Consider the following 25,357-nt stretch of genomic DNA (forward strand, 5'->3'; position numbering starts at 1 on the left):
ATTCGTTAACCTCTGAGCCACGACAGGAACTCCCCTACTACTGTTTTATGTTGGAGAGAGTGGTGAGCAGCTGGAACTCCAGTTAACACCTAAAACCCAGAGCCAGCAAGCCAGACCACCAGCACAGCTTTCCTTGTTCCCATGCTTCCTCAAGATGGCGCTCTTCACAGGATGCTTGCCGCGCTTGTGTTTGTTTGAGGGGCAAAAATGAAACCTTCTTTTCTTAACTGCCTTGAATGGAGACAGGTTTTTTTCTTTTTAACGTGAAGAGAACTTGAACCTCCTTCTGTAGGTTGTTTCACTGTGATGTCTGAATGTTCTTTCATTTACTTTATCTTCCAAATATTTGTTAATCTGAAGGCAGAAGGCTTTGCAGTTGCACTGGCAGGATAACGTCCATTTAGTAAAAAGACAGAAAGCAGTAAAAACAGCAGCCTGCTATTGGGTGGAAAGCAGGGTGTCACCGAAAACGCTGGAAGCTCAGTGTTGGTGTGACAAGCATATCCTGTGTGCATAGTTTTTTTCAGCTACATGTATTTTAGGGTGATGTCAAAGGCTGCCAGAATCCCAATGTCGAATTTAACAAACATGTTGAAAAACTACAGGCTCTATCTTTGTTCTTTAGAGCTTTCAGCAGAAATACTTGGACCCAAATAGAAAATTCTGGGACAGCATTTGTATTTCTTTTTGGTCCTCCAATGTAGGCTTCATCTTGAGTCCACCATGCCATGAGGGATTTGAACATTTATGTTGTAAAATCAGAGATTTAATTTAAAGGGGGAAAAAAAATCCAAGTAGTTCTGATTGGAGATAGGCAGTTTCCCACAGAACTCTGGATTTAATTTTCTCTCGTCAGGTGTTAAATCTCTAGCCCATAAAGTTGCAGCAGACTAGTGCACAGATTGACTTTGGTGCCCTGCACAGGTTTGAGGAACAGCCTGGGAAGGAAGGCCTTTGTGTCCTGGGTCTTCTCTGCATAGGAAATGTCGATCTGGGTGACTTTTTAGATGTATGGGTGAGTTAATGTTATGTTACTTTTGCTTTTCTAAGAATGTTTGAAAGTTCTCTTAAATCCTCTTTATATAGTTCCTTTCATCCAACAAGATCACACCTGTAAAAATAGTCCCAAGCCTTATCTAAAAAGGTTTCAGTCACTTCACAGGCAGGAGGAACATGCCCTCTCAGTCATTTAGTTCACAAAGTGAAAGAAACGTGTGGTAGACGATGCCAAGCAGGAGGTTTGGGAACTGGAGCCTATCTGTTTATCCCAGGACACCAGCTTTTAAAACCCACTTCCCAAGAAGAGCCTTGGTCACAGAGCCCTCGGCTCATGGAAGCTCCCCCAGAATCCCAGGTACCACCTCAAAGGATGCCAAAGGTGTTGTGTTTTTGAGGACGAAGACTTGCAGAACCGGCTTTCTCTTAGCCTGGCTGTTTTCTAGATAAGCCCTTGCCCAGGTTGTTTGGGGGGAGCCTGGGAGAATCCTAGGCCCAGGACCTCCCTTCTTCAGTGCACTCCCAACCCCCCCCCTTCCCGCTGATGGGAAGCCAGCTCTCTGTGTCTGTCAGCTCCTTGGGTCCCCTCGCACCTGCACTTACTGAGCAGGAAAATGTTTCCTTCCTCTCAGGTTTAAGCAGAATAGATGAAAGGTGCTGGAAGAACTTGAGCAAGGTGCAGAAGCCTGTGACCCCAGATGCCCCACTTTGTAGCTGTGTGGTGTTCCAGGCTTGCCTCCCATTTCCTAGCAGCTAGACAGGTGCTGGTGGCCACCTCTGTCAGGAGGTTTGGGGGTTTTTTGGTTTTGTTTTTTGCCATATGTGCAGCAGATGGACGTTCCTGGGCCAGGGATCAAATCCAAGCCACTGCTACAGCCATGCCAGATCCTCAACCCACTGAGCAAGGCCTGAGATAAAACCTGCATCCTCACAGAAACAGTGCTGGGTCCTTAACCCACTGAGCCACAACAAGAACTCTGTTCCATATGTTTTTAATATTAAAATAATTGCCTCCTTGGAGTTTCTGTCATAGCTCAGCAGAAACGAATCTGACTACTATCCGTAAGGATGCAGGTTCAACCCCCGGCCTCGCTCAGTGGGTTAAGGACCCAGCATTGCCGTGAGCTGTGGTGTAGGCTGCAGACTTGGCTCAGATCTGGCATTGCTGTGGCTGTGGTGTAGGCCCATGGCTACAGCTCTGATTAGACCCCTAGCCTGGGAACCTCCATATGCCACAGGTGCAGCCCTAAAAAAACCAAAAAAAAAAAAAAAAAAAAATTGCTTTCTCCATGGTGTCTAAATCAGCATTTAGGACTCCATGAAAAATACGTATTGTACAAAGGAATTGGCAGACATTATTAACCTTAACAGAAAGAGTCATCTGGGCTCCAACATACATTTCCAGTATTGATATTCACTCAGCATCTTAATATCTTTCCAGCTGGGTCAGGAATCAAACAGCAGCAACCCATCCAGCTGCAGAGACAGTGCCAGATCCTTAACCTGTTTCACCACAGCAGGAACTCCCCATCATGAGTATTTTTGAGGAGATGGATTATTATTTGACATTATTGATATTATTGTCCCTGTTCCATTCTGATGGAGGCACTGCCCCCGTTTTTGTCACCATATTGTTTTGCCGTCAGCAGAGTATCTCTGTTCCTCAAGGGGCCACCTTGCAGTTTTGAAAACAAGGGTCTGACTTCTTGCACACCTTGAGCTCCCTGCAAAATCTGACAGCAGCAAGTCCATATTCACTGCCCTTCTCTTAGTCTGGAGGGCCAGCTCTGTCAGCAGACGGCAATAGCACACTCGACCTGAGCAGGAGCTGTCTCCAAACTTTTGACCCTCACCCCCTCCCCTGCCCCATGTTGCAGGCTTTATTGACATTGAAGGAAAATTGTCTTTTTTGCTCCCAGTCCTCTGCAGAGCAAAAAGACTTGTCGGATTCGGGAGAGGAGCCTCGGGGGGAGGCTGAGGCCCCCCACCATGGCACGGGTCACCCCGAGTCAGCTGGTGAGCATGCCCTAGAGCTACCTGCCCCCGCTAGCGCTTCAGCCAGCACTCCTGAAGCCCAGCTTCTTCCTTTTCCACGAGAACTGGCAGGGGTAAGTCCACCTCCACCTGGCATCCCACGGCCCGGGGGTCCCAGCCCTGACCGGCCCCTTTCCCTTCGAGTTCCTCAGATCCAGACCCCCGGTCTCGTAAGCAGCTGATGATAACTGAAAAGACAACAAGGATTTCTTCAGCTCCCTTTCATTCCTGCTGCCAAAAAGATGGGAAAGATTAAATCCCCTTTTACATTGAAACTTTTCTCACTGGGGGAATGTATACCATAGCAAGAAGTTAATCCTGTTTCCTGAAAGAGACACACGGGGTCCAAAGAGGAATTGAATAGTGGGGTAGAAACTTCCAGATCAGAATCTGCCCCTTCTCCCTCCTTCCGTTTTTCTTTCTCCTCTCCCTGAATTTGGGCATTCAAGTTCAGTGTCTTAGAAATGCAAAAGGCTCCAGCTTCCTTGATCTGTAGGAAGAGGAGGTGTCTAACGCAGATTTCTTTACAAGGCCGGTTGTGTTTGGACTGTGGTTAGGCTGTGAACTGCTTGTCTTCAATCAAAGCAGGAAGAAGAAAAGACTCTTCCTTTGAATCCAGAGGGAATCCCTTGAGCCCTTTATCTTTGTATTAAGAAGGCTTTTGAAGATTGTAGGTGGAGAAGATTATGAACTCTCGAGAACAAGAAATGTCTTGAGTTTTTGGAGTTTGATAAATTGGGAAAGGTAAACATCCTACATTCAGGATCAAAAACTCATCCTTTCGGTACCTAGTGACTGAATCCCCCATTTTTCTATCGGGGGAAAATGACTCAACAAGAAAACAAAGGATCCCGCTTTGTCTGCCACACTGAGCCCTGGGCGACCTTTCGCAGTGTCAGTGTCACAATCCCACACCTTTAGCGATCCCTTGTGTCACATCACCAGTCTCCTGTGTCCTTAAGTAAACCACTAAAATTCAGTTAGAGCCACCAACCTGTGGGATACTCAGAAGTGAGATGCAGTGAAGGTGAGGTTGGAGCCATATTTTAAATTTTGGCAGAACCACCATATGGTGGGAAAAGAAGAAACAGTCTTTGCCATGTGCCGGGTGGGATGAGGGGGCAGACCTTCCTGGCATAGAAGTGAGTTTGGGGTGGTGAAGCCCAGTAAAGATTCCAGCCAGGAGGTGCTTACCATGTTGTGGGAGCATAGCCTTCAAGTGAGGGCTGACAGCAAGAATCAAGAGGTGATCACTTTTTGGGTTGGGGGCAGAGCAGCTTCTGGAACCTTCTTCCGAACCAGGTGGTACGAGTTAGTGTGCCTTCAGCCTCCACAGGCACGTGTTCTCCATTCCCTGACAACAGACATTCCTGGTGTGGGTCTGCCCAGGAGACTCTGGGCCCTTCTGCTGCTCTTGGGTCGAAAAGCACAGGTTACAGAGAGTCTCCAACTGAAGGTGAGGGTGTTCACCTGAGCAGCAGACAGGGAGAGGTTGTGTCCTGGCAGCTACTCTTCCAGAGACATGCAGGCTCTTTGAGCCCCACTTATTTCCAGGGCCTACTTGGTGAGATGGGTTGGGCCCCACCCCCCAGAGGCCAGTGCAGGAAGTACCCTGGGGGCCTCACCTGCCTGGGCCCAGGCTGCACCTTCATCTCTGAGGCCTGGCCAGTGGAACTCAGCTCCTCAGTTCTTGTGGACTGTGAGTCAGAGACTCTAATTCCCAGAAGTTTAAGTTTTTCAGGGAAATAACTCTCATCTGAATTTGATCTAGGTAGGTCGTTCGTGGCACCAACGGCGGTGCCCAGGCTGACAAATGCAAGGTCAAGTGTGATGGCAGGGAACCTGCAGATGGTTGTGAAGTCACTGTGGGAGAGAGCCAGGACTGGGAGGAGCAGTTTCTAAATGTACCAGCCTAACAGTCAAGGCTGTGCATGTGACATACACACAGCTGCTATGTAGTTTTAACATTCGTGATTATAGGAATCCCCAGTTCCTTCAGAGGTCTCAACGGTGCCACTGTCACATCACTTGGTGACAGCTTTGAACCAACCAGGGCATGGTCCATTGGGCTCTCAGCAGAGTAAGGCCTGTCTGATTGCTAATGGTTTCCCTTAATTGGATTTCTCTGCTGATTGGGCATGTTCAAGACCAAGTAAACTTTGCTCTTTTAGGTCAATTATGGGCATAAATCAAAGCAGATGGAACCCGATCCCAGCTGCTTATCCAGCTGAGGTATTTCTGTGGTGAACTTGGACTAGTTGCTTTTGTATCAGAGCAGGTTAGGAGCTTGCTCCATACCACACTGGAATGCAGCAAACGCCCACACGTTACCCAGGTCTCTTCCCTCACGTTTTGTCTGTTCTCTCTTCCATGATCCCTTGGGGAAATGTAAAGCTCTGAGTTCTTTGTAATAAATAGTGGCTCGCATTGTTGCTTATAAAAGGCCCTTGTCATCCTTGAGTCTCATCAGAACTCTGGCTAGTTAAGGCTCAGTACCAGGAAAAAGTCTCTATATATCAGGTTTCCTGGCTCTCAGAGGCAGCTTGAAGGACACCATACCACATGCAGATTAAGTTCTCCATTTGATCTGGAAAAAGCAAGTGAGTATTCCTAGTGCTCACTGTGAGCCTGGCTGCAGTCTCTCCTGGACTGAAGCTCTGCGCCAAGGCGCTGCTGAGCCTAAAATATATTTATGAGACCCACCAGGAAGCTTAGAAAGAGTCTGGAATGAGTCCCCTGGCTGGACCGCGTCCCCTCATCCTCCAGCCTCTGCATGAGATTTGACCCTCGTTCTGCCCCTGCCCAGCATTCACGTCTTTGGAGGCCACCTCTTTTTTTCAGTGTCTGACTTTTTGGTAAAAATTTCTGAGCTGGTTCCCTCAGTCACAGAATAAACAATAAATTGCCCTGGAGTCCACATGAAGACAATAACAACTCAGCAGGCCCCTCTCTTGAGTGACTTCACCCCAGGTGTCCATTTTCCTGCAGCCACAGCAGTGGGCTTTCTAGCTGGGCGTCCAGCAGAGAATCACTGAGTCCCAGGCAGGCCAAATGGTGTCTGGCATTTTCTGGAAGGAGTTTCCCTGATAGGGTCTTTCTTTCTGGTCTCTTCTTGGAGGTCAAGAAGGCAGTGCCATTCGTTCCTGCTCCTGCTTGTTTGTCTGTGTGTGTCAGCTTCTGAGATGCAGCCTCCAGCTTTCTCCCCTCTTCCTGGACTGGCCTGGCAGCCTTGTCCCTCGAGGCCACACCAGGCAGCCTCATGAGAGCCATGTTTTTGGGAACGGTGCAAGCCTTAATAAATCAAGTGATCTTAATTTTCATAGTTTCATCCTTTATTCGAAGAACAGAAAATTTTCACGCCTGTGGTCCCTGGGTTAGATGATCCCTTGTATTTTGCACTTGGCAACAGGGACTTACACACCTCACAATGAGCTGCTCCCTGCTGAGGTTCCCGTGTCTGCTGAGGGGAGAGAACTGTGTTGCCTGCCCCATCTGCTTACTGGACTTGCGCAGTCAGGGTGGCCGTGCTTGTTAGGCCACACCCAGCCGTCCTCTGCTTCATTTGTTCACATTGTCTTGATGCCAGAAAATAAGTTGAAACATTCTCTTTGGTCTTCTTTCTCCTCAGCCTCTTCATGTAAGTGTTAATTGGGGTTATTTTCCTCATGGTGTCCCTAATGGGTGCTGATCCCAGCATCCCCAAGGTGACATCCTGAAGCCCTAATCCTCACTGAGGTGGCCTTTGCTCTGGGAAGAAGCAGAGAAGGAAAGGAGGCTTCACACCCTGCTTCTGTCCTCACTCCCTCCCAGAAAGTCTGCTTAAAATCCTCCTCACTGCCTATAGCAGTGACTCCTGAGCTGTGGGCTACAGGCTCTTGGAGTCCAAGAGTTGGAATGGCAGGGCCCAATCCCTTGTGTGTCCCAGGCATTGTTTGTTCTAAGCTGACCCCTGAACAGCTGCTTCCTTGGTTGGAGCCGAGGGTGGTGCCAGGCCACTTTGACATGGAAGAGGTCCTGCCCATCGGGCTGCTGTGTCCGAGGACAGTGTCTGTGGAGCTGGCATTTGGCTTTGTGTGGGGCCAGGAGTGGCTGAAGGGGAGTTGCTGCACACCAGACCTTTTCCTGCTTTGGGAGAAAACAGCATGAGGCAGCCAGGCCCAGACAGCAGGCTCAGGCTCGCTCCAGCAGGGGGCAGGCTGCTCCTCGCATGACAGCTCTGGAGGGTTGCCAGCTGTCCTAGGCATCTCCAAAGGCAAGCAGAAATGTCTTCGCTTTGCATTGTCTTCCTGCTTCCTTGCACTGGTTCCTTTTGAGGAGAGTTAATGGTGTTACTTTCCTCACTGCTTCTGAGTCAGCTGTTTAAGAACCCACAGGAAGTTCCCATCAGCTTCTGGGAGGTTCTCCCAGTGAGAGAATCTTCCTGTGTTGTCCTTCTCAGGTCTTGGCCTCAGCCTTTCTAAAACCAAGAGGCCTGCCACATGCCTGTGGGATGGTTCTTAAAATAGATTTGGGGGGTGGATTTGAGGGTTTCCAGGGATCTAGGAGTATCTAGTTTTGTCTGGCTAGGTGCCCTTTCCTTTCCAGGTCACTGAGGAGGCTGTGGCAGAGGACATAAGCTCCATTTGTGCGGTAGCTACTTGCCAAGCGTGTTTTGTGCAGAGCCAGGTTTTGGGTGTATGAACTATGAGCAGAACAGACAGGGCAGGGCCTCCTGGTAGCAGGAGACAGACAACAGACACATTAGATCTCTTCCAGCTGTGATACACAAAACAAGGTAGAGGCCCAAGAGAGGTTGGAGGATCGGGTAGAGAGGACTGCTTCTGTTTGCTGGGTGATGAGAGAGCACGTGAGCAGGGGTTCACCGTCAGGGACGGCCGTGGGAGCAGCACGTGGAGAAGGAACACCAGGTGGGAACAGCATTGACGTGTTTGGGAAACAGGAAAGAAACAGCAAGGCCGGAGTGTGACGGCAGGGAGGGGTGGTGCAGGACGGACCAAGGGGGACAGGGCTGCAGGAGGCCATCCAGGGCTCAGCAGTCCTAGGCCCTGAGAGGTGGGGCTGCAGCCCCAAAGGTCTGGGTATGCTTCTGGGGAAAGGCTCCTAACACTCATCAAATTTTCAAGAAGACCCAGATCCCTGCAAGCCGTGGGGTGTTTCTGGCAGAAGTAAAGAAAGGTGACATTAAAAGAGCCCCAGGGTAGAGTTCCCGTTGTGGCTCAGTGGAAACGAATCCGACTAATATCCGTGAGGATGTGGATTCGATCCCTGGCCTAGCTCAGTGTCTTAAGGATCTGGCATTGCCATGAACTGTGGTGTAGGTTGCAGATGCACCTCAGATCCAGTGTTGCTGAGGCTGTGGTGTAGGCTACCACCTGTAGCTCTGGTTAGACCCCTAGCCTGGGAACCTCCATGTGTTGCAGGTGTGGCCCTAAAAAGCAATGAAAAGGAAAAAGAGCGCCCCAGGGAGTTCCCATTGTGACACAAAGGGATCAGCAGTATCTTCATAGCACTGGGATGCAGGTTCAGTCCTTGGCCCAGCACAGTGGGTTAAGGATCCGGGGTTGCTGCAGCTGTGGTGTAGGTCACAACTGCAGCTCAGATCTGATCCCTGGCCCTGGAACTCCATGTGATGTGGGGCAGCCAAAAAAAAAAGAGCCCCAGAATACACGAGGCAAAAACTGACAGAAAGAAGGGAGACTAGGCAGTTCTGTCACATTGTTGGAGACCTCAGTGCTTCACATCAGAAAGGATGTGAGTAGTAGCAGAGTGCATGGTCGTCTCAAGGGCAAGTAGGGAACTGCAGGGTAGACCACTCACTAGGCCACAAAATAAGTCTCTATAGACTTAAAAGGATTGAAATCACAGTCTTCTCCAGCCACAACAGAATGAAACTAGAAATTCACAGCAGAGCGTTCCCGACATGGTGCAGTGGGAACAAATCCGACTAGGAACCGCGAGGTTGTGGGTTTGATCCCTGGCCTCAATGGGTTAAGGATCCAGTGTTGCCGTGAGCTGTGGTATAGGTCGCAGATGCGGCTTGAATCTGGCATTGCCATGGCTCTGGCGTAGGTCGGCAGCTGCAGCTCCAATTTGACCCCTAGCCTGGGAACCTCCATATGCCGTGAGTGTGGCCCTTAAAAAAAAAAAAAAAAAGGAAGAAAGAAATCCACAGCAGAAGGAACCCTGGGAAATTCACACATGTAAAAATTAACCTAGCTAGCCATTGGGAAAGGGCAGCTGTGAGGGAGCAGGGGGAACCTATTGAGACTGAGGTGGCGGAGGACTGTCCTCCACAGCACCTGAGAGACAGAAGGAAGCTCAGGCCTCACAGCCTTCAGGACCATTGCTCTGTGTATAACTTGGGGGACATGTGCTTTGGCTGCCTCTCAGTGGCCCAGAGAGTGCCTGGAACTGTGTGCTTTACTGAACACATTCCAGGAGAGCCCCCAATATGCTGGCCACCAGGAGCCTCCTGGAACTTACAGGTTAGTGAGGGACCCTGACACAGACCACACGACCAGAATAAGAGCCACAGAGGAGTGCAGGGAGCGGTGAGGCCACAGGACCAAGGGGTTCTCCTCTGGGAGGTGAGGGAAGGGAGGGTGTCAGTGGTGAGGGAACAGCATCTATAGAGGCCAGAGAGGGTAGCCATTTCCATTCAGGACACAGCAGATCCCACTGGCCCCAGGGGGTTGCTATGAGCCAGTTTGGTAGAGTTGAAATGCTTGTTGAAGGAAAAGGGGAGAAGTTGAGGATGGGACTGAAGGGCGGGGTGGGCTGGGGATGGCCTGGCCTGCTCTGGGGCAATAGAAGGGAGGGACCTGGAGCCTGCACCTTGATGATGTTGCCCAGGGCAGGGATGATCCCAAGAGAAGACCTGGTGTTCTATGACATGGCTCTGAGCTGTCAGAATGACAGGGCTGCGAGAATGCGTCTCTTGGCTCCCCCATACTAAGACACTCTTCATCACCCCTCCAAGGGTCCCTCACCCTGGTCCCTCACCTGGCTCTCCCATTCACACCTCACCCCGCGCTCTCCTGGGTGTGTCTCCCTGAGCTCTGCTCCACCTCCCCCAGCACTGCCCCTGGGTGTGTCATCTCCCCACAGAAGTGGGCTTGCTGGGAGAGTGCTGCCTCACCTGGTCCAGGTGTGGGCCACCTGCTTAGCCCATTGACCTTCTGCACCTCCCTCCCTGCGGAGGAAGCACCTGCACCACCTTTTTCCAAGTGAGGGAGTGGAAGCCTGGGCTAGTGAAATAATTTGCCCAGGTTTTCACAGTTACGAAATAGCAGAGCTGGAAGAAACCAATTAGATTCTACTGGTTTCCAAGAGGGCTGTGACACCTCGCTCCTCTCTCAGGCTCTGGTCACTGTTTCATGCTCATCTAGAGCCAGCCTGCTGGATTCCTCTGGTATTTTATTTGTCTGGGGCTCCATGGTATGTGCACAGTTGCCGCCAAGGACTACCAAATCCCTGTTGTGTTATGAGGGTTTCGCATTTCCTGAGCATTTTGATGGATGTCTCGGGTGGGGAGGGGAGAGGCCAAGTCAGGATCCTTTTCTTACTATTGCTCGGCCTCTCACTGTCCTTTAGGACAGGTCTGTAAACTGGCCCACAGCCTGTTTTTGTCCAGCCTGTGAGCTAAGACGGTGTCTGTGTTTTTAAAGGATTGTAAAAACAAAGTAAAGAATATACAGCGTGCAGCCTGTGAAGCTGAAAATACTTTCTGGCCCTTTATGGGGGAAGTTCCGCCCGGCTCCTCCTGCAGTTTCCTCGTCCACAGCCTTTACTGCTTTTACGTGTTGCTCTGCAGCTTGCAAAGCACTTTCACGTGCATCATCTCATTTACTCCCTAACAGATCCTCCAGGCAGGTGGTCCTCATTTGGCTAAACTGGACCCCTGAGGGGCTTTTGTGAAAATAAGGAAATTGGCTCCCCTGCTTGCTCTTGAACCAGTGCCATGAAGTCACCCCTTCACAGTTCACTTTTGTCTGCTTAGTTCTGAAGAATCCCAAGTCCCTGAGAGGGGAATGAGGAATTGTGTGTTATCCCAGAATTGGGGGGCGGGAGGAAGTGTCGCTTTAAGACTTCTTGATTGCTACTGTTCACTTCTAAAACTAAAGGTTGTTGAGGAGGAAGTTCTTTAGTTACCTTTCTATCTTGGCTTGTGATTGTTCAGTGGGTTTTACAGTCTGAGTTGTTGTACCTGGTAATTCTGTTCTGAACACTTAGGTCCAAGGCATCAAAGCTCTTCATTGCTCTGGAAATAATAGCACACCTGGAAACAGGGTTCCACACCATGGGCTACACCAGGGCAAGGAATGGACCAATGTCATGCGGCTAGTGTCAGGGTCCTGCTGCCTTTCAGAGTGGAGAGAGGGTTGCTTTCCAGCAGTTGACAAAATGCGCTTTGGCCAGATTCAGTTTCACAGGTGGGGCAGGGGGGCACGCCAGTTAGCTGCATTAGCGGAGAAAGAAGGAAACAGATTCTGTGCTGAGAATGCGTCCCCAGTCACTAAGAGGGTTCCTTGGCACAAGGCCTGGCGAGGCAGACGCGGAAGGTCCACGCGGGTTTTTGAGTGTTAGATTGAAAGTCCGTCTGTGATCTCGGTGGCTGAGTTCACCCTCAGCACTGCATTTTGGGATCCGTTCGTGGCAGAACTCAGGGCCCTGGGCAGCTCAGCCCTCTCTGACTACCCTGACATGTGTTCTCGTTCCAGAGGTCAGCCGGAGGCTCCAGCCCCGAAGGTGGAGAAGGTGAGGACATCTCTCAAATGTTTCACCATCTTTGGTTGTAAAAGTAGAAGCAGCCTGATTTTTCTCCCCTTCTTCCTTATTTTCTGTAGATTCCGACCGAGAAGATGGAAATTACTGCCCTCCTGTCAAACGAGAAAGAACGTCCTCTTTAACACAGTTCCCACCTTCACAGTCAGGTAATGGTTGCAGACCTTTATTGGATGGTAAAAGCATCCATGTGTGTAAGCCCGCTGCTCCCCTCCAGCGTCTCACACCCCTGGTCTGTTCCGCATGCACATCTGGTTAGAATCAACCCGAGGCCCAGTCTCTGTCAGGAGTGAGGTTAGAGTGTTCTTGCGTGTAGCACAGGTGCCCCTGTCTGGAATCAGTGACACTTACAGAGGATTGGGAACTAGTGGAATAATTAATTAGGAAGGCCCATGAAGTCAGCCCTGGAAAAGGACCGTCAGGGCTCTTTACGCATTCACCTTGCACAAACTGCCAGCTGGCTATGTCTGTAAACTGAAGCTGTGGGAAGCGGGGTGTCGTCCTGACCCTTTAGTCATGTGCCTAGAGCTTGGTGGTCCACTTGAGAAGCCCAGACACACACACACACACACACACACACACACACACACAGTGAGCCAAGTGGCCGTAGCAGACACTTTGGCGGTGGAATGTTGTGAGCTCCCAAAGGGGAGGGGATCTTAGGGAAGCCTGGAAGGGTTGGCCAGACCAGGATCCCATCCCTGTGGAGTGGTTGTGCCCAAGGGCTTGGAAGCTGGAGGCTGAAGGAAAAGTCTGCACAAACGCAGAGGCCAGCAGATCAGCTGGTGTACAAAGGCTGGTGCAAGAAAGAGATGGGTTCCCAGGGTAGATGCCGGGCTCCTTAGTGGGAGGCTCTGCAGGCCTGGGCACGCCCCAGTGCTTTGGAGGGTAAAAGCTGCAGCAGGGCTTGGCGCACCCCTGCCCCTACTGTGTCCTGGCTTGGTCCACTCTGGAATCATTCCATGCTCTCTGCTGCCTTAGAGACTCTCTCCAACTCCCCAGCTTGAAGTTCATTCTTGGGAATTCATGTAAAACATTTACAACTGTGAGCCTTAAGGGTATCCACTTGAAGGGAGAAAAGACATTCCTGTAAGCTTTGTTTCTACTTAGAGTAATGCAGGAGTTCCTGGTGTGGCTCAGCAGTAACGAACCCGACTAGTATCCATGAGGATGCGGGTTCAATCCCTGGCCTCACTCAGTGAGTTAAGGATCTGGTGTTGCCGAGAGCTGCAGTGTAGGCTCAGATCCTGCATTGCTGTGGCTGTGGTGTAGGCCAGCAGCTGTAGCTCCGATTTGACCCCTAGCCTGGGAACCTCCATATGCCCTAAAAAGCAAAAAAAAGAATCCAACTGCAGTGGCTGGGGTCACTGCAAGGGGTGCAGGTTCGATCCACAGCTCAATGTAGTGGGTTAAAGGATCCCGCATTGCACCTGTGGCATAGGTCACCACTGTGGCTCAGATTCAATCCCTGGCCCAGGAACCTCCATATGCTGCGGGTGCAACCATAAAATTTTTAAAAAGAAAAAGAAAAAAAAGAGCAATGCACACATCACAGGAGTGTACATGGTAGAGAGTGAATGTCCTTTTAAGATCATCCCTGTGACACACTTGGTTTTATACCTGTTCCCCTGAACACTGACTTTGGACATTGACATGTCCTTTTTCCACACTGTGGGAGACTCCTCTTGAATAGAGGCACTGTCTTTCACCTACCAGGCTTTGGGAAGCTGTCTAGACGATTTGCAGTCCAGGCTGTGGTTGACATCCTGGTTTTTTTTGGTTTTTTTTTTTTTTTGTCTTTTTGCCATTTTTCTTGGGCTGCTCCCGTGGCATATGGAGGTTCCCAGGCTAGGGGTTGAATCAGAGCTGTAGCCACTGGCCTACGCCAGAGCCACAGCAACGCAGGATCTGAGCCGCATCTGCAACCTACACTACAGCTCATGGCAACGCTGGATCGTTAACCCACTGAGCAAGGGCAGGGACCGAACCCGCAACCTCATGGTTCCTAGTCGGATTCGTTAACCACTGCGCCACGACGGGAACTCCTGACATCCTGTTTTTAAGGATCTCTGCACGCCTGTTACATGGCCCTAACTATAGAAGGGAACTTGTGCTCCCTAGCCATTGATTGTGTTCCTTCCCATCCTCCACCCACTGCTGAACTACACTTTCTGCAGTGGGGGAGAAAGGAGGTGATTTGTGCTGTGGTCCCAGGCCGAAGGGGCAGAGGACCACTAGACATTGTCCTTCTCCTTTCATGCATCACCACCCAGGAGCTGCTTAGCCCTCAGCCATTAGGGAAGTGGAGAGACAGCAGTGCCTCTGAGCCCACTTAGCTGCCCTCTGTCAGCACAGTTAGTTCTTCAGCCCTGCTACACTATTGCTTGGTCTGCTCCCAGGAAGCAGTTGATATTGTGGAGTAAGATCCTGGATAGGTGAGGGGAGGCAGATTGCAGCTGAGTATGACAAGGAGCAGGGTCTGAGATTCAGCCCCAGGGGAGACTCAGAACATCTGGGGCGTCCATTTCCCTCCTGACTGCCTCTTCAGGGGCATGAGGACAAGGCAGGTGGCCATGGAGGACCAGAGCCGACTGCTCAGTGTCAGTTTAAGCCTGCTCTGACCCACTTTTGCCGTAGAAAGAGTCCCTGGGTCACTTTTATTGGGAGTGGCTAAAGGCCGGAGCCTTAATGCTGACTCCCTCCCCCTAACAGTGGGGGCCTGGAGATGAGCCCTCAGGTGAGGGAAGTGATCCCTTGCACATCTGCCCCACCTACTCACACTGTTTTTCCTCTTGTTCCCTCCCCTGCCTGCACCTCTTTGTCGACAGTATCAAAAAACAATGTTTTTATGCCATCAACCTTCTGCGAGCCATCTGCAGGCAATTCTGACTCAGAACCAGGTGAGCCCTCACATCCCCTTGCCTTTGACAGCTAGCCACTGGGGGTTTCCTGGGATGAAAAGCAGTTGATGTTATAAAGTAAGATCTTCAATGGGAATGGGCAGTTTGAAATCAGTAGTCTTTTTCAGTTCCTAAATGTTTCCCAACTTTTCAACTCGTAGACTTGGAATCCAGTGTGAGATGGTTTCATAAGCCCTTCTGTTTCTGCTAGCAGGACCTGGTTACAAGGAATTTCAAGTCCTTTTTTTAAAAGTGTTTAAAATCAAAAAAAAAAAAAAAATCTATAATGGGGCATACTACTCGTTTTTCAAACTTTTACACCGTTAACACACTTGTATCATTAGAAAATTGGAAATACATCGAGTAAAAGAATCCGCCTGCCCCTTTCCCATTCACTCTACCACCCCAAAGGTAAACTACTCTGAAGTTTCTGTAATTTTCCAGACTCCTCTGTGTATTCTCAACATTAATTAATATTACTTAGATCTGTTTAGATAAATACATTTAGTCATAGCTTTAAAACTTTAAGGAAAACCGCTTGATCCTTTCTAAAGAATGTGGAGCCTTCCTTTTTTGGTCTTTTGCTAGAGAACCAACTCCAAGATTTCCTGAATGTTTCTCCCACGTGGCTAAAATTCCTCATAAAAGATTTAATGACCAAGTGTAACCACCCGAATTCTGTAACCCAACCTGCCTTATATAAATTCATTGCTGACTTCAAAAGCCTGGCAAGATAAGTCACACTCAGGCATGAGGGCACCATCAAGGGGAGGGGCAAGTTGTTAGAACTTTGAGGGTTGATTTGATGGCACTATTTCAAACAGTTGAATTCGTTTTGAGTCTAAACACAGACTGTTTTGAGCTGACCCACTCACGGCTCCTAAAGAAGAGCTTGGTTTTTAGAGGTTCTTGGGGAGACCTGTTGGCATAGAGGGTCATGTTCCGAATGGTGGGGGCGGTGCCAGCCGTGGTGGGTCATCAGCTGCTGAAGCCAGCTCTCCGCCCTCTTAGGAATCTCGTGATTGCCTCTGCTGTGTGTGAGTGAGGACCTGGCTCTCCCTTCTCCCCCAGAACCTTCATTTTGCAACGTTGAGAGTGGGTGGCTCCGAACGAGGGAGGCAGCTCAGACCTGCCCCCAAGGCCTGACATAACCCAGTCCCTGGACCCCGCTGCCATGTACGGTGGCGACAGACTGGCCCAACCGCTCTGCAGAGTGAACTTCTTAGCTCCTTGCCTGCCTGCCTGTTATTTTTTAGCTTTAATTTTTGGGGAAGCCTGTATCCCATTACCTAGAGACCCCGTTCAATTTTCCCCAGTCATCACAACTATGTCCTTCATAGCAAAGGGGTCAGCTCCTGGCTCACACACCATGTATCTGGAACAGTCCCTTGGTCTTTTGGCTTTTATGACCTTGAAGAGTGCAGGCCGGTTATTTGGGAGGAGCTCATCAGTATGATTGTCCAGTGTATCCTGGCGATTGGAGCTAGAATACCACAGAGATGAAGCTGAGTTCTTCCTGGTGCACTGTAGCAGGTGGCACATAGTGTTGACTCTCCTGTTACTCATCCTTCGTTAGGGTGGGATCTGCCCAGTGCCTTCACTGGAAAGTGGTTTTTCACCCTTTGATTAATATGTTCCACTGGTGAGATACGCTGAGACTCTAGGACACCTCCTTCCCCCTCCTGCTGTGGCCCTCCAGTGATAGCATCCATTGATGTTTTCTTGCTTGGGTTAATTGTGGCTTTCTGGTAGGGATTTTCTGCCTTCCTCGTTGGCCCCTGTCTCTGATGTTTGGCACCCTGCTGGGGAGCTTCTCTCCTCTCTGCTTACCATGTGTTTATTAGGTCCGTGTGCATGTTTGTACCCCTGTAGTGGTCAATGAATTATAATCTGCTGTGACCACAATTTATCATAACATTCAGATTTTATTTTCATTATTTCATTATTCAGATCCACCCCAGATTTGGCCAGCAGGAGCCCCATCAAGCAGGTTCCTGTGTCCTTTGGCCATGTCCCCATCGTTCTTTTGAGCATGTCCTTTTCTTTCTGTCATAAGACGTTCCAGGCTCATCTTCTCTCCCTTTTTCTCCAGGGGTCCTGGTTCTTCTTAGTGGAGAGTTGTGTCTAGAGATCAGGATCTGGGCATTCAGCATGCTTGTCGCTGTCGGGCTGTCACTGCTCCCAGGCCCTCTCCATGCCCAGAGCCAGGAACACTCACACACCCGGGACCATGTACATAGATAGGCCTGTTTCTATGCATACTGTCACATCAGCATGTGTTTCTGTGTCTCCATTGCTCGCCATCTGCATGTATAGGTAACCCCAGGTTCACCTGAATGTACCCGGTCCAGCGCCAGCAGTGTTCATTAAAGCCTCCCCCCTTCACAATTCTCCCTCTTTCTGACAATAGGAAACCTGGCTCCCTTTGGAGTTCCCCTTGTGGCTCAGTGGTTAACGAATCTGACTACGAACCATGAGATTGTGGGTTCGATCCCTGGCCTTGCTCAGTGGGTTAAAGGATCTGGCATTGCCGTGAGCTGTGGTGTAGGTCGCAGACGTGGCTCGGATCCCGTGTTGCTGTGGCTCTGGCGTAGGCTGGCAGCTACAGCTCCAATTCAACCCCTAGCCTGGGAACCTCCATATCCCTTGGGAGCGGCCCAAGAAATGGCAAAAAGACAAAAAAGAAAGAAAAGAAACCTGACTCCCTTTGTCCTAGTGGGTTTACTCATCGCTCAGGCTCCCACCAGGCCATCTTCTCTTGGATTCATATTAACTTCCAGTACACACCAGGTGAAATTTCAGTGTCTTCCTGGCTAAATCCAGAGTTCTCTCAGGGGTGGCCAGCACTGCCTCCTGAGACATTGTTTGCGGGGTCTCTGAGGTGGAACAGAAAGCACCCCAGAGAGAAACCTGCTTGCTTCAGGCATGATTCAGAGGAGGGCAGAGGGAGCCCCAGAAGGAGTGTCCTCTTCCCCCAACAAGCTCGGGGTGGGGGGGTGCACATGCCTTTGAACAGACACCAGTGCAGTGGCCTGTGCACCCCTGTGACCTTGACGGGCATGGTAGGGCTTTGGCCATCAAGCAGCACCTCTTCAGTGCAGATGGTGCCTGCAGCAGGGCCTCCAGAGTTTGCTGCCCCGTAAGCGCCCCTGCCTGATGCTCAGGGTCCCTTCTGTCCCAAGTCCCCAGTTGCCATCAGGAGTGTGGCACACCTTGTCTGCCTGTGCATCCATTCACCTCAGCATTCAGCGTGGATTTCCTGTGTGTCTGTGGGGTGGGCCAGGCACTGGGCCCAGTGCTCGTGGTCAGTGGCATCGGCTGTCCAAGCCTGTCACCCCTGCTGGTCAGCCTGGCTCAGCTCCAAGGGTCAAATGAATCAGAGCAGAGCCGTGAGATCAGCCTGTAACTGCAGTGTGAACACTGCAAAGCCAGCTCTAAAGGCTCTTTGAAATTAACCTAAACTGTGACTTTCGTCCTAGTTTTAAAATATTTCTGAATTGCCAACCATCTTTGGAAATGTAATTCAGTATTTCTCTTCCCAAAAGAAACATCTGGCAACACATCTTCCCCCGCATCCTGTGCTCTCTTACTCTCCTGAGTGTGGTTTTTATGATCCTCTCTTACGGGAGAGATTCCACCAACGCAGGCTCCTGGAAGCCCGTCAGGCTCAGCTCCTTCATACTAACAAGCAGTGAGAGTTGTTTTAATCCTGTTTTTGCCCATGGAGAGCAGTTTGGCTCTCCAACATGAAGGCAGCAGGAAGGGGGCCTTCCCGTTTGATTGGGAATTCTGACTTGGTTTTGTTTCATACCCGAAAATTTGGATTGACAAGGTGTGCTTGTGGTGATGTTTTTGTGTATGATTGAAGGGTTTCTTATATATCCACAGAATTGTGCAGCCATCACCATAATATATTTTAGAATGTTCTTGTCACTCCAAAAAGAGACCCAATCCCTCAAGCAGTCACTCCCCACTTTGTCTTCTGGCAACCGTGAGTCCACTTTCTGTCTCCATGGATTCGCCTGCTCTGGACATTTCATATAAATGAAATCATGCACTGTGGGACCTTTTGGGGTATCTTTCTATTAAGCCTTTACATTTCTTCCAACATGTTTTATAGTTTTCGTTTGTTAAATTTATTCCCAGGTTTTGTTTTTGTTTTTTTTTTTTTTCTCTTTGGTGCTATTGTAAATGGAATTGTTTTCTTAACTTCACTTTTGGATTGTTCACTGCTCGTGTGTGAAAACACACAACTGATGTTTGTGTTTAATCTTGTTCCCTGCAACTGACAAGGGTTTTTTCCTCATGGGTTGGACCTTAGGCACAAAGGCAAGGCTACCTTTGGGGCCCAAAGTGCTGCTGTCCTTGTGCTCTTCTCAGTAGAAACCTGTCCTCTTGGAAACACGGGGCTTTTTGTGCTGGTCCTTCTGGTCAGGGATTTCATTAGACGACCCCTCTCCCCTCCTCCTGCAATGGGCAGGGTCATCACGACACAAGGATTAAAGGATCTGTGTGCCCCAGTGGCTGAGCTGAAAACCATGCCCTGAGCTCCCCAGGAGCCCCTATATTTGTCAGCTCTGTTCCCCGTCAGTCCTGCAGGAAAGCCTGCCTCCTCCTCCTCCTGGGCCTTCCAGTGCTTTCTTCGTGACAAGGTGAAGCTCCCCACACACATCTGGAGAGAGAGCAAGCCTGCTCTCTGCCACCTTTGATCTTTCACCACAGAAAACGCATCTCATCTTCCAGACATCTGCTGGTAGGACAGAGGCTTTTCCTGACTGCGGCCATGTCCTCCTGGAAAGGGAGCCGGGTCCCAGGGACCGTTACTCTGGCTCCCTGACATTCCGCTGGACCCGCAAGGGCAGCACAGTCTCCACCTCTCAGCCCCTGGTAGGCAGCTGGGTAGGTGCCCATGGCTTAACCAGCCCTGCACTCGCCCTCCAGTCTTCTGTTGCCAGCAGTTTTCCCCAGAGCCAGTGCTGCCTGCAGCCCTCTGCCTCCTCCCTGGGCTGCTGTACAGACTAGGGGATTGGTTGGGCTTCTGCTTTGCTGTTTTAAGTCGGAAGTATTTTCCCTAGTTCTCCAGCGCCATGGTCACTGATCCAGACCTGAGTACTCTTCTGCTCCTGTTCCCTCCCAGCTTTGTTGCCCCACCCCAGGCAGGCCTGCTTTTTATCTTTCATCTTATGCTTGTAGAGGAAAAGAGCAGTGGATTCCGGTTGAAGCCGCCAACACTGATCCACGGCCAGGCACCCAGTGCAGGTAGGTGTCCTCCTCTGAGGAGGAGCGTGGAGTGGCTTTCTCGCCACCTTTGCAGCCTCTTTTGTCTGTGCGCTCTGGCCTCTGCTCACTTCCTGACACGGGAGCACTGGGAAGAGCCTGTCAGACCAGGAAGGTTCTCCTGCCTGTGAGCCTGCTGCCCTAAGTAGGCGGCCACAGGGGAGCAGGCGTGACTTGGCGTGGGTCATCTGGGCTCTGTGCCCGGTAGTAGCTCAGTTTGTCAGGCTCTCTCCAGAGTGTTCTGGCCACAGCATGCTGCAACTCTAACCTTGATTAGGGTGTCCAAGATGCAGTGGCTGCTAGTGAGTGGGGCTCAGCGATGGTGCCATTAGGCACATCTGATGCAGCGGGAAGCCCCTGCAGGGCCTGAAGTGTCTTGTGGTCTCTGCCCCATAAGTTTGGCCGAGGGATTTTCTCAACGTGGCATTTTGAGAAGCAGGTGCAAGGGGCCCTGTCTGCACCCCAGGCAGAGTCCTAAACTGACTGGTCAGCTGTGCCTTTGCTGCCTTCCCCTCACCATCTGCACTTGACCCTTGAGGCCTCCACTTGGATAGCTGCCCCTTGGCTCCCTCATAGCATTACTGTGCTCACTGGATTAATTTGAAGACATGATTGGTTGTGTGGGGGTTTCATTTAATCACATATAAAAATAACAAAAGCTAGGATTTTTATGTCGAGCTGTAAAGTAAGTATCTTGGGTTTGTTTTAATGTGCTCCCCTGACATCAAGTGGTTACTGGGGTTAACTTTTCTATAAAGTGCCTGAGAGCCAGTGAGGCGGGGTGGTGTTGCATCTCCCCTTGGCCACATGGTCCAAGGGCCCGAGGCAAGCCAGCCACTCTCTGTTCCCAGGTCTGCCGAGCCAGAAGCCCAAGGAGCAGCAGCGGAGCGTGCTTCGCCCAGCAGTGTTACAAGCTCCTCAGCCAAAGGCACTCTCACAGACCGGTGAGTCACTCGCCCTGGCCCCTGGGCTCCTGGCAGGGAGAACTCTGTTTCACATGGGTGGCTTTGGCCCGCTCTGCTGAATGCACAGGAAGTAAAGAGCACCGGGGACAATCCCTCAAGTCCCCGTGAGCACTGAAGACAGGCAGTTCCACCCACTCCCTGCAGTGCTCAGGGGCATGCTCCGAGCGCACCCTGGCTTCCCGAGAGAGAGCAGCACCTCGCTGAGCTCAGACTCCAGATTTGTCCCTACGTGTTCACAGGCAAAACTCAGCCCTGTGTGTGTGAGAAAGCAGATGGTTGATGAGATGTGCTTTCTCACCTCACCTGCCAACCTGGAGACTGAGCTCTGAAACCATGTTTTCGTTATATCCACACAGGCTGTGGTTTTCCGTTAATCCTTATTTTTTATTTAAATACTAATAAGCTATTCTCTTCCTCTTAATCTTTCTCTCCTGTTCAAGAGCTCTTTATCAGGAGGAGTGCAACATCCTGCCTAGAAAAATAGTTACTGTTTCTGAAGAGTTTTTATTATGTGGGAATTTTTTTTGGTCTGATGCTAAATAGTCAAGGCCAGATTTAAAGTTGTGTGTGTCACATAATTTCAACTATTAAATAGGAAACTGCATAGAATAAGGACTTATTAGTAAAATGTGTTTTGTAAAACTCATAATTCTCCCCCAAATATATTTTCTTTTTTTTTCTTTTTTTCCTCCTAACCGTATCATTTCTAAATACACAGAAAAGCCACATGGTTCTTTGTGGAATAAACAATAAGGAATTCTTGGAGTTCCCATTGTGGCTCAGCAGGTTGAGAACCCGACATAGTGTCTTCAGGATGTGGGTTTGATCCTTGGCCTAGCTCAGTGGGTTATGGATTTGGCCTTGCCGTGAGCTGTAGTGTAGGTTGCACACGTGGCTCGGATCCCGTGTTGGTGTGGCTGTGACTGTGGTATAGGCTGGCAGCTATAGCTCTAATTTGACCCCTAGCCTGGGAACTTCCATGTGCCGTGGGTGTGGCCCTAAAAGGAAAAAAAGGGGGGGGTATGGGAGTCTCACTTTTGTGAGGTTTTAGTTTAGAGTTTCTTTTAACCTAAGAATTTGTGACTTTTAGTCGTGATGCCAGATCATTTCCTTAAAAAAGGAGACATTATACCGTTGGCCAAATGGTAGGAGGGAGCTTGGAAGGTGGTCCAGAGCTACCCTCCGAGGTACCCACTATCTTTTTTCTCCCCACAGTCCCGAGCACCGGCACCAACGGGGTCAGTGTCCCGGCAGACTGCACAGGGGCAGTGACATTGGCCTCACCTGACAACCCCGCCCGGAGAAGTCCATCTGATGAGGTGCCAGCACTTGAGGTCTGTCCGCAGTGGGGCAGGGAGCGCGCACTGCCTGTGTGGCTTCTCAGGGCCTGGCTGAGCCAATGGGCCATCAGCCGCTCTGAGCAGGGTCCGAGCTGGCCTCTGCTAAGGTGTCTGGATTTGCTTAGAGGAATCAATGTGTAACTGCAACTGGCGAAGCTGCCAGACTGCCAGGAACTCCAGGGTTCCCGGAGAAAGGGGCCATAAGCAGGGTTCTGCCTTTGAGGGCCAGATTGCCCAAAATGTGCATCGTTTCCATGCACACGGTCTGTTGGAACCTGGCCAGGGCCTTGGACCACTCTTCTTGGAGAAAGGCGCCCCTCCCTCTCCCACAGCTGAGCGGCTCCTCAAGGGTTCATATACATGTGTGTCTTCTCATGGAAGAAGTGTGCCTGGGGAGTTGGCTCAGAAATCATTGGTTAAAAAAAAAAAAGTCCTTCAGGGCTTCTGGGATTATATAGGCCAGGAGCATGATGTTTTCCAGTAGCACCGCATAGCAGCTGCAAAATAAGGGGCATTTAGTGAAGAGCCTGCATTTGCGGTTGGCAGAGACAGGCTTGAGATCTGAGTTGCAGCAACACGCACCGTGGCCTCCATACACAGAGACAGGTGGCACCTGTGCGTTTATTTCCACTCTCGTTCTTTTCAGCAGATAAGTTGCTGCCTGCAGTCCTACACCCTCCACCTTCCTGCACACCCCTGCTAGGTGTTCTAGTTCGAATGATAGAAATCATCATCTGCAGTTCAGTTTTCAAACGTCCCTGAGCCCCCACCCTCAGACCACAGTTAGTGGAATTGTAAAAGAATCATTTTTGCAACTTACTGCTTCTCAGAGACTAGTGGCCGGGGTCTCCAGGGTGGTGAGTGGGCTTTACAGTTCTGAGCTGGAAGGAGACACCCTCCCCTGCCACAGTGCCCTGGGTGAGGATTGCAATGCCCAGAGCTCTCCCCTCCCTGGAGGGGTATGGCCCTCCCCAGTCCTGGGGTCTCTCCTGTTCGTCCCCCTGCCAGGACCACCCTGAGCAAATGCAGCTGTGTGAGATGGCTCTTGCCTGTCAGGGCGAACATATCCCTTCTTCTCAGTTGTTTTGTTTGCTTGCTTGAACTAGGAGAAAGAGTCCCAGAAAAATGAATCCAGCAATACTTCTGAGGAGGAGAACTGTGAGAAGAAGGAGCAAGTTGCACAGCAGGCATTTGTGTTTGGGCAGAACCTGAGGGACAGAGTTAAGGTATGTAGTCAGGGGGCTGGAGGAGTTATTGATCTAGAGAATCGATCTTACTATGCCTACCCCAGGTTCAGCAGCGGGAAGCTGATTTTCGGGGAAGGGGCCACTGTGTCTGGGGTGGTCCTGTGACTCAGCATCTAGCAGCTGTTTCCATGTGTTGCTGGCTCCTGGCACACACCCTGGCCAGCAGCCTATCCAAGTGTGGGGCTTGACAGCAGCTCCCGGAGGCAGGCTCCCTTGTTCTCCCAGGAGCCAGGGTCAGTGGGGCGACTTAGTCCTGGGAACTGACATTTTTGTAGCAAAGGAAAAAGCAGACATCAGGATCTGATGCTTTTGACATTGCCAGAGAGACTTTTATTTCCTTACTTAAGGGTTTCTCTTTGTCAGCACTAGCAGCACAGAGACCAGATCCTTCTCAGTCTGTCCTGGGCACTGTAGGGTGTTAAGCAGCAGCCCCAACCCCACTCTCCAGATGCCAAGAACACACCTCTCTCTGGCCTCGGTTGTAACAACCCAAAACATCCCCGAATAGTGCTGAATGTTACTGTGGGACCAAATCACCCCCTATTGAGAGCCATCACCTTATTTTTTTCAAGTAGGGCAGGTAGAAAGATACTGTTTTCTCTCCCACAGGAGGCAACAGGATCTGTCACCTCCTGGCTGCCCCCCAGGTGTGTTGGTCTAGTCTGGGGACTTTGAGTTGGGGTGGGGAGCATGTGGCAGTGGCAGGGGATCTGGGTCCACCCCACACACTGGCCCTCTGGGAGATGATTCTCAGCCACATCAGTGCTATTTCCAGGAGCTCATCTGGCAAGAAGCTCTTCTAGAGGCTTTGAGGGACAGTAACAGTGGCTGTGTCTGGGGATATTTGTGGTTGTCACAACAGGGGACAGGTGCCACTAATGATAAGTAAGTAGAGGCCAGAGATGCTGACCAATACCCCCATGGTGACCAGGCCCCTCCCCTGCCCCCTAAAGAACAATCGGGCCCAGGATCAGTGATGCGGAGGATGAGAGCTCCTGAAGTAGGGAAGCGAGTCTCCAGTGGAGAGAAGGCCTCGATCTGCCTGCTTCCTCTTTAGACCTTTTTGTCTAATAGAAGCACAGATGCCCTGAGAGACACACAAATGGGTGTTGACATTGCACAGCTTTAGCCAAAATAACCAGTCCCTTGGGGAGGAGAAAGCAAGAGAAAGGTGGGCCTGGAAATGCACCTGACCTGGGCTGTCAGTCGAGTCTGTTCCTCCCTGCCTTGAGGTTGGGGTGGGAGTCAGGAGTCCAGGGGCTCCACAGCCACATCCCAGCTTCTCCATGGAGGCTGACCTGAAGCCATGATTTCTTAACCCCTAAGCCTCTGACTCCTCACCCAGAACAAGGTCGCTAATACCATATCTCAGCATTCCCAGGAGAATGTATTTAACCAGGCTGTGTGGCAGTTGGCATAAAAGAAGCTTCAAGAAATGATGCTTCTATTTTGTTTATAATAAACTCCTTAAGGGTTTATTATAAACCTTTGTGCCTTAGTGGTAACGAATCCGACTAGTATCCATGAAGACATAGGTTCAATCCCTGGCCCACTCAGTGGGTGAAGGATTCAGAGTTGCCACGAGCTGTGGGGTAGGTCGCAGACGCGACTTGGATCTGGCATTCCTGTGGCTGTGGTGTAGGCTGCCAGCTGCAGCTCCAATTTGACCCCTAACCTGGGAACTTCCATATGCCACAGGTGCAGCCATAAAAAGACAAAAAAATAAACAACTCCTTAAAATATAGAATTTGGAAGTGATCTGTGATCTCTTGGTGCAGAGGCATTGATGAAAATGCCACCAGGCTGCTAGCCTG

General features: G+C 50.5%; 1 protein-coding gene across 15 annotated transcripts in view; it reads left to right on the forward strand.

Annotated features, from left to right (window-relative positions):
• Nucleotides 1–25,357, forward strand: part of RANBP3 (RAN binding protein 3) — a 60,387-nt gene that overhangs the window by 26,408 nt on the left and 8,622 nt on the right. For 4 of the 15 annotated variants that reach the window (XM_021084006.1, XM_021084005.1, XM_021084007.1 and 1 more), the window contains exons 3-10: nucleotides 2,916–3,104; nucleotides 11,751–11,787; nucleotides 11,877–11,963; nucleotides 14,643–14,714; nucleotides 19,908–19,973; nucleotides 20,843–20,935; nucleotides 22,172–22,290; nucleotides 23,403–23,522. In XM_021084006.1, coding sequence (XP_020939665.1) covers nucleotides 2,916–3,104; nucleotides 11,751–11,787; nucleotides 11,877–11,963; nucleotides 14,643–14,714; nucleotides 19,908–19,973; nucleotides 20,843–20,935; nucleotides 22,172–22,290; nucleotides 23,403–23,522 — 783 coding nt within the window. Of the gene's footprint in view, nucleotides 1–2,915; nucleotides 3,105–3,615; nucleotides 3,775–11,750; nucleotides 11,788–11,876; nucleotides 11,964–14,642; nucleotides 14,715–19,907; nucleotides 19,974–20,842; nucleotides 20,936–22,171; nucleotides 22,291–23,402; nucleotides 23,523–25,357 lie in introns of those variants that run through there. The other 11 variants (XM_021084014.1, XM_021084013.1, XM_021084012.1 and 8 more) reach the window with 5 other exon arrangements.

Source organism: Sus scrofa, chromosome 2, assembly GCF_000003025.6.
Source record: "Sus scrofa isolate TJ Tabasco breed Duroc chromosome 2, Sscrofa11.1, whole genome shotgun sequence".
NCBI lineage: Eukaryota > Metazoa > Chordata > Mammalia > Artiodactyla > Suidae > Sus > Sus scrofa.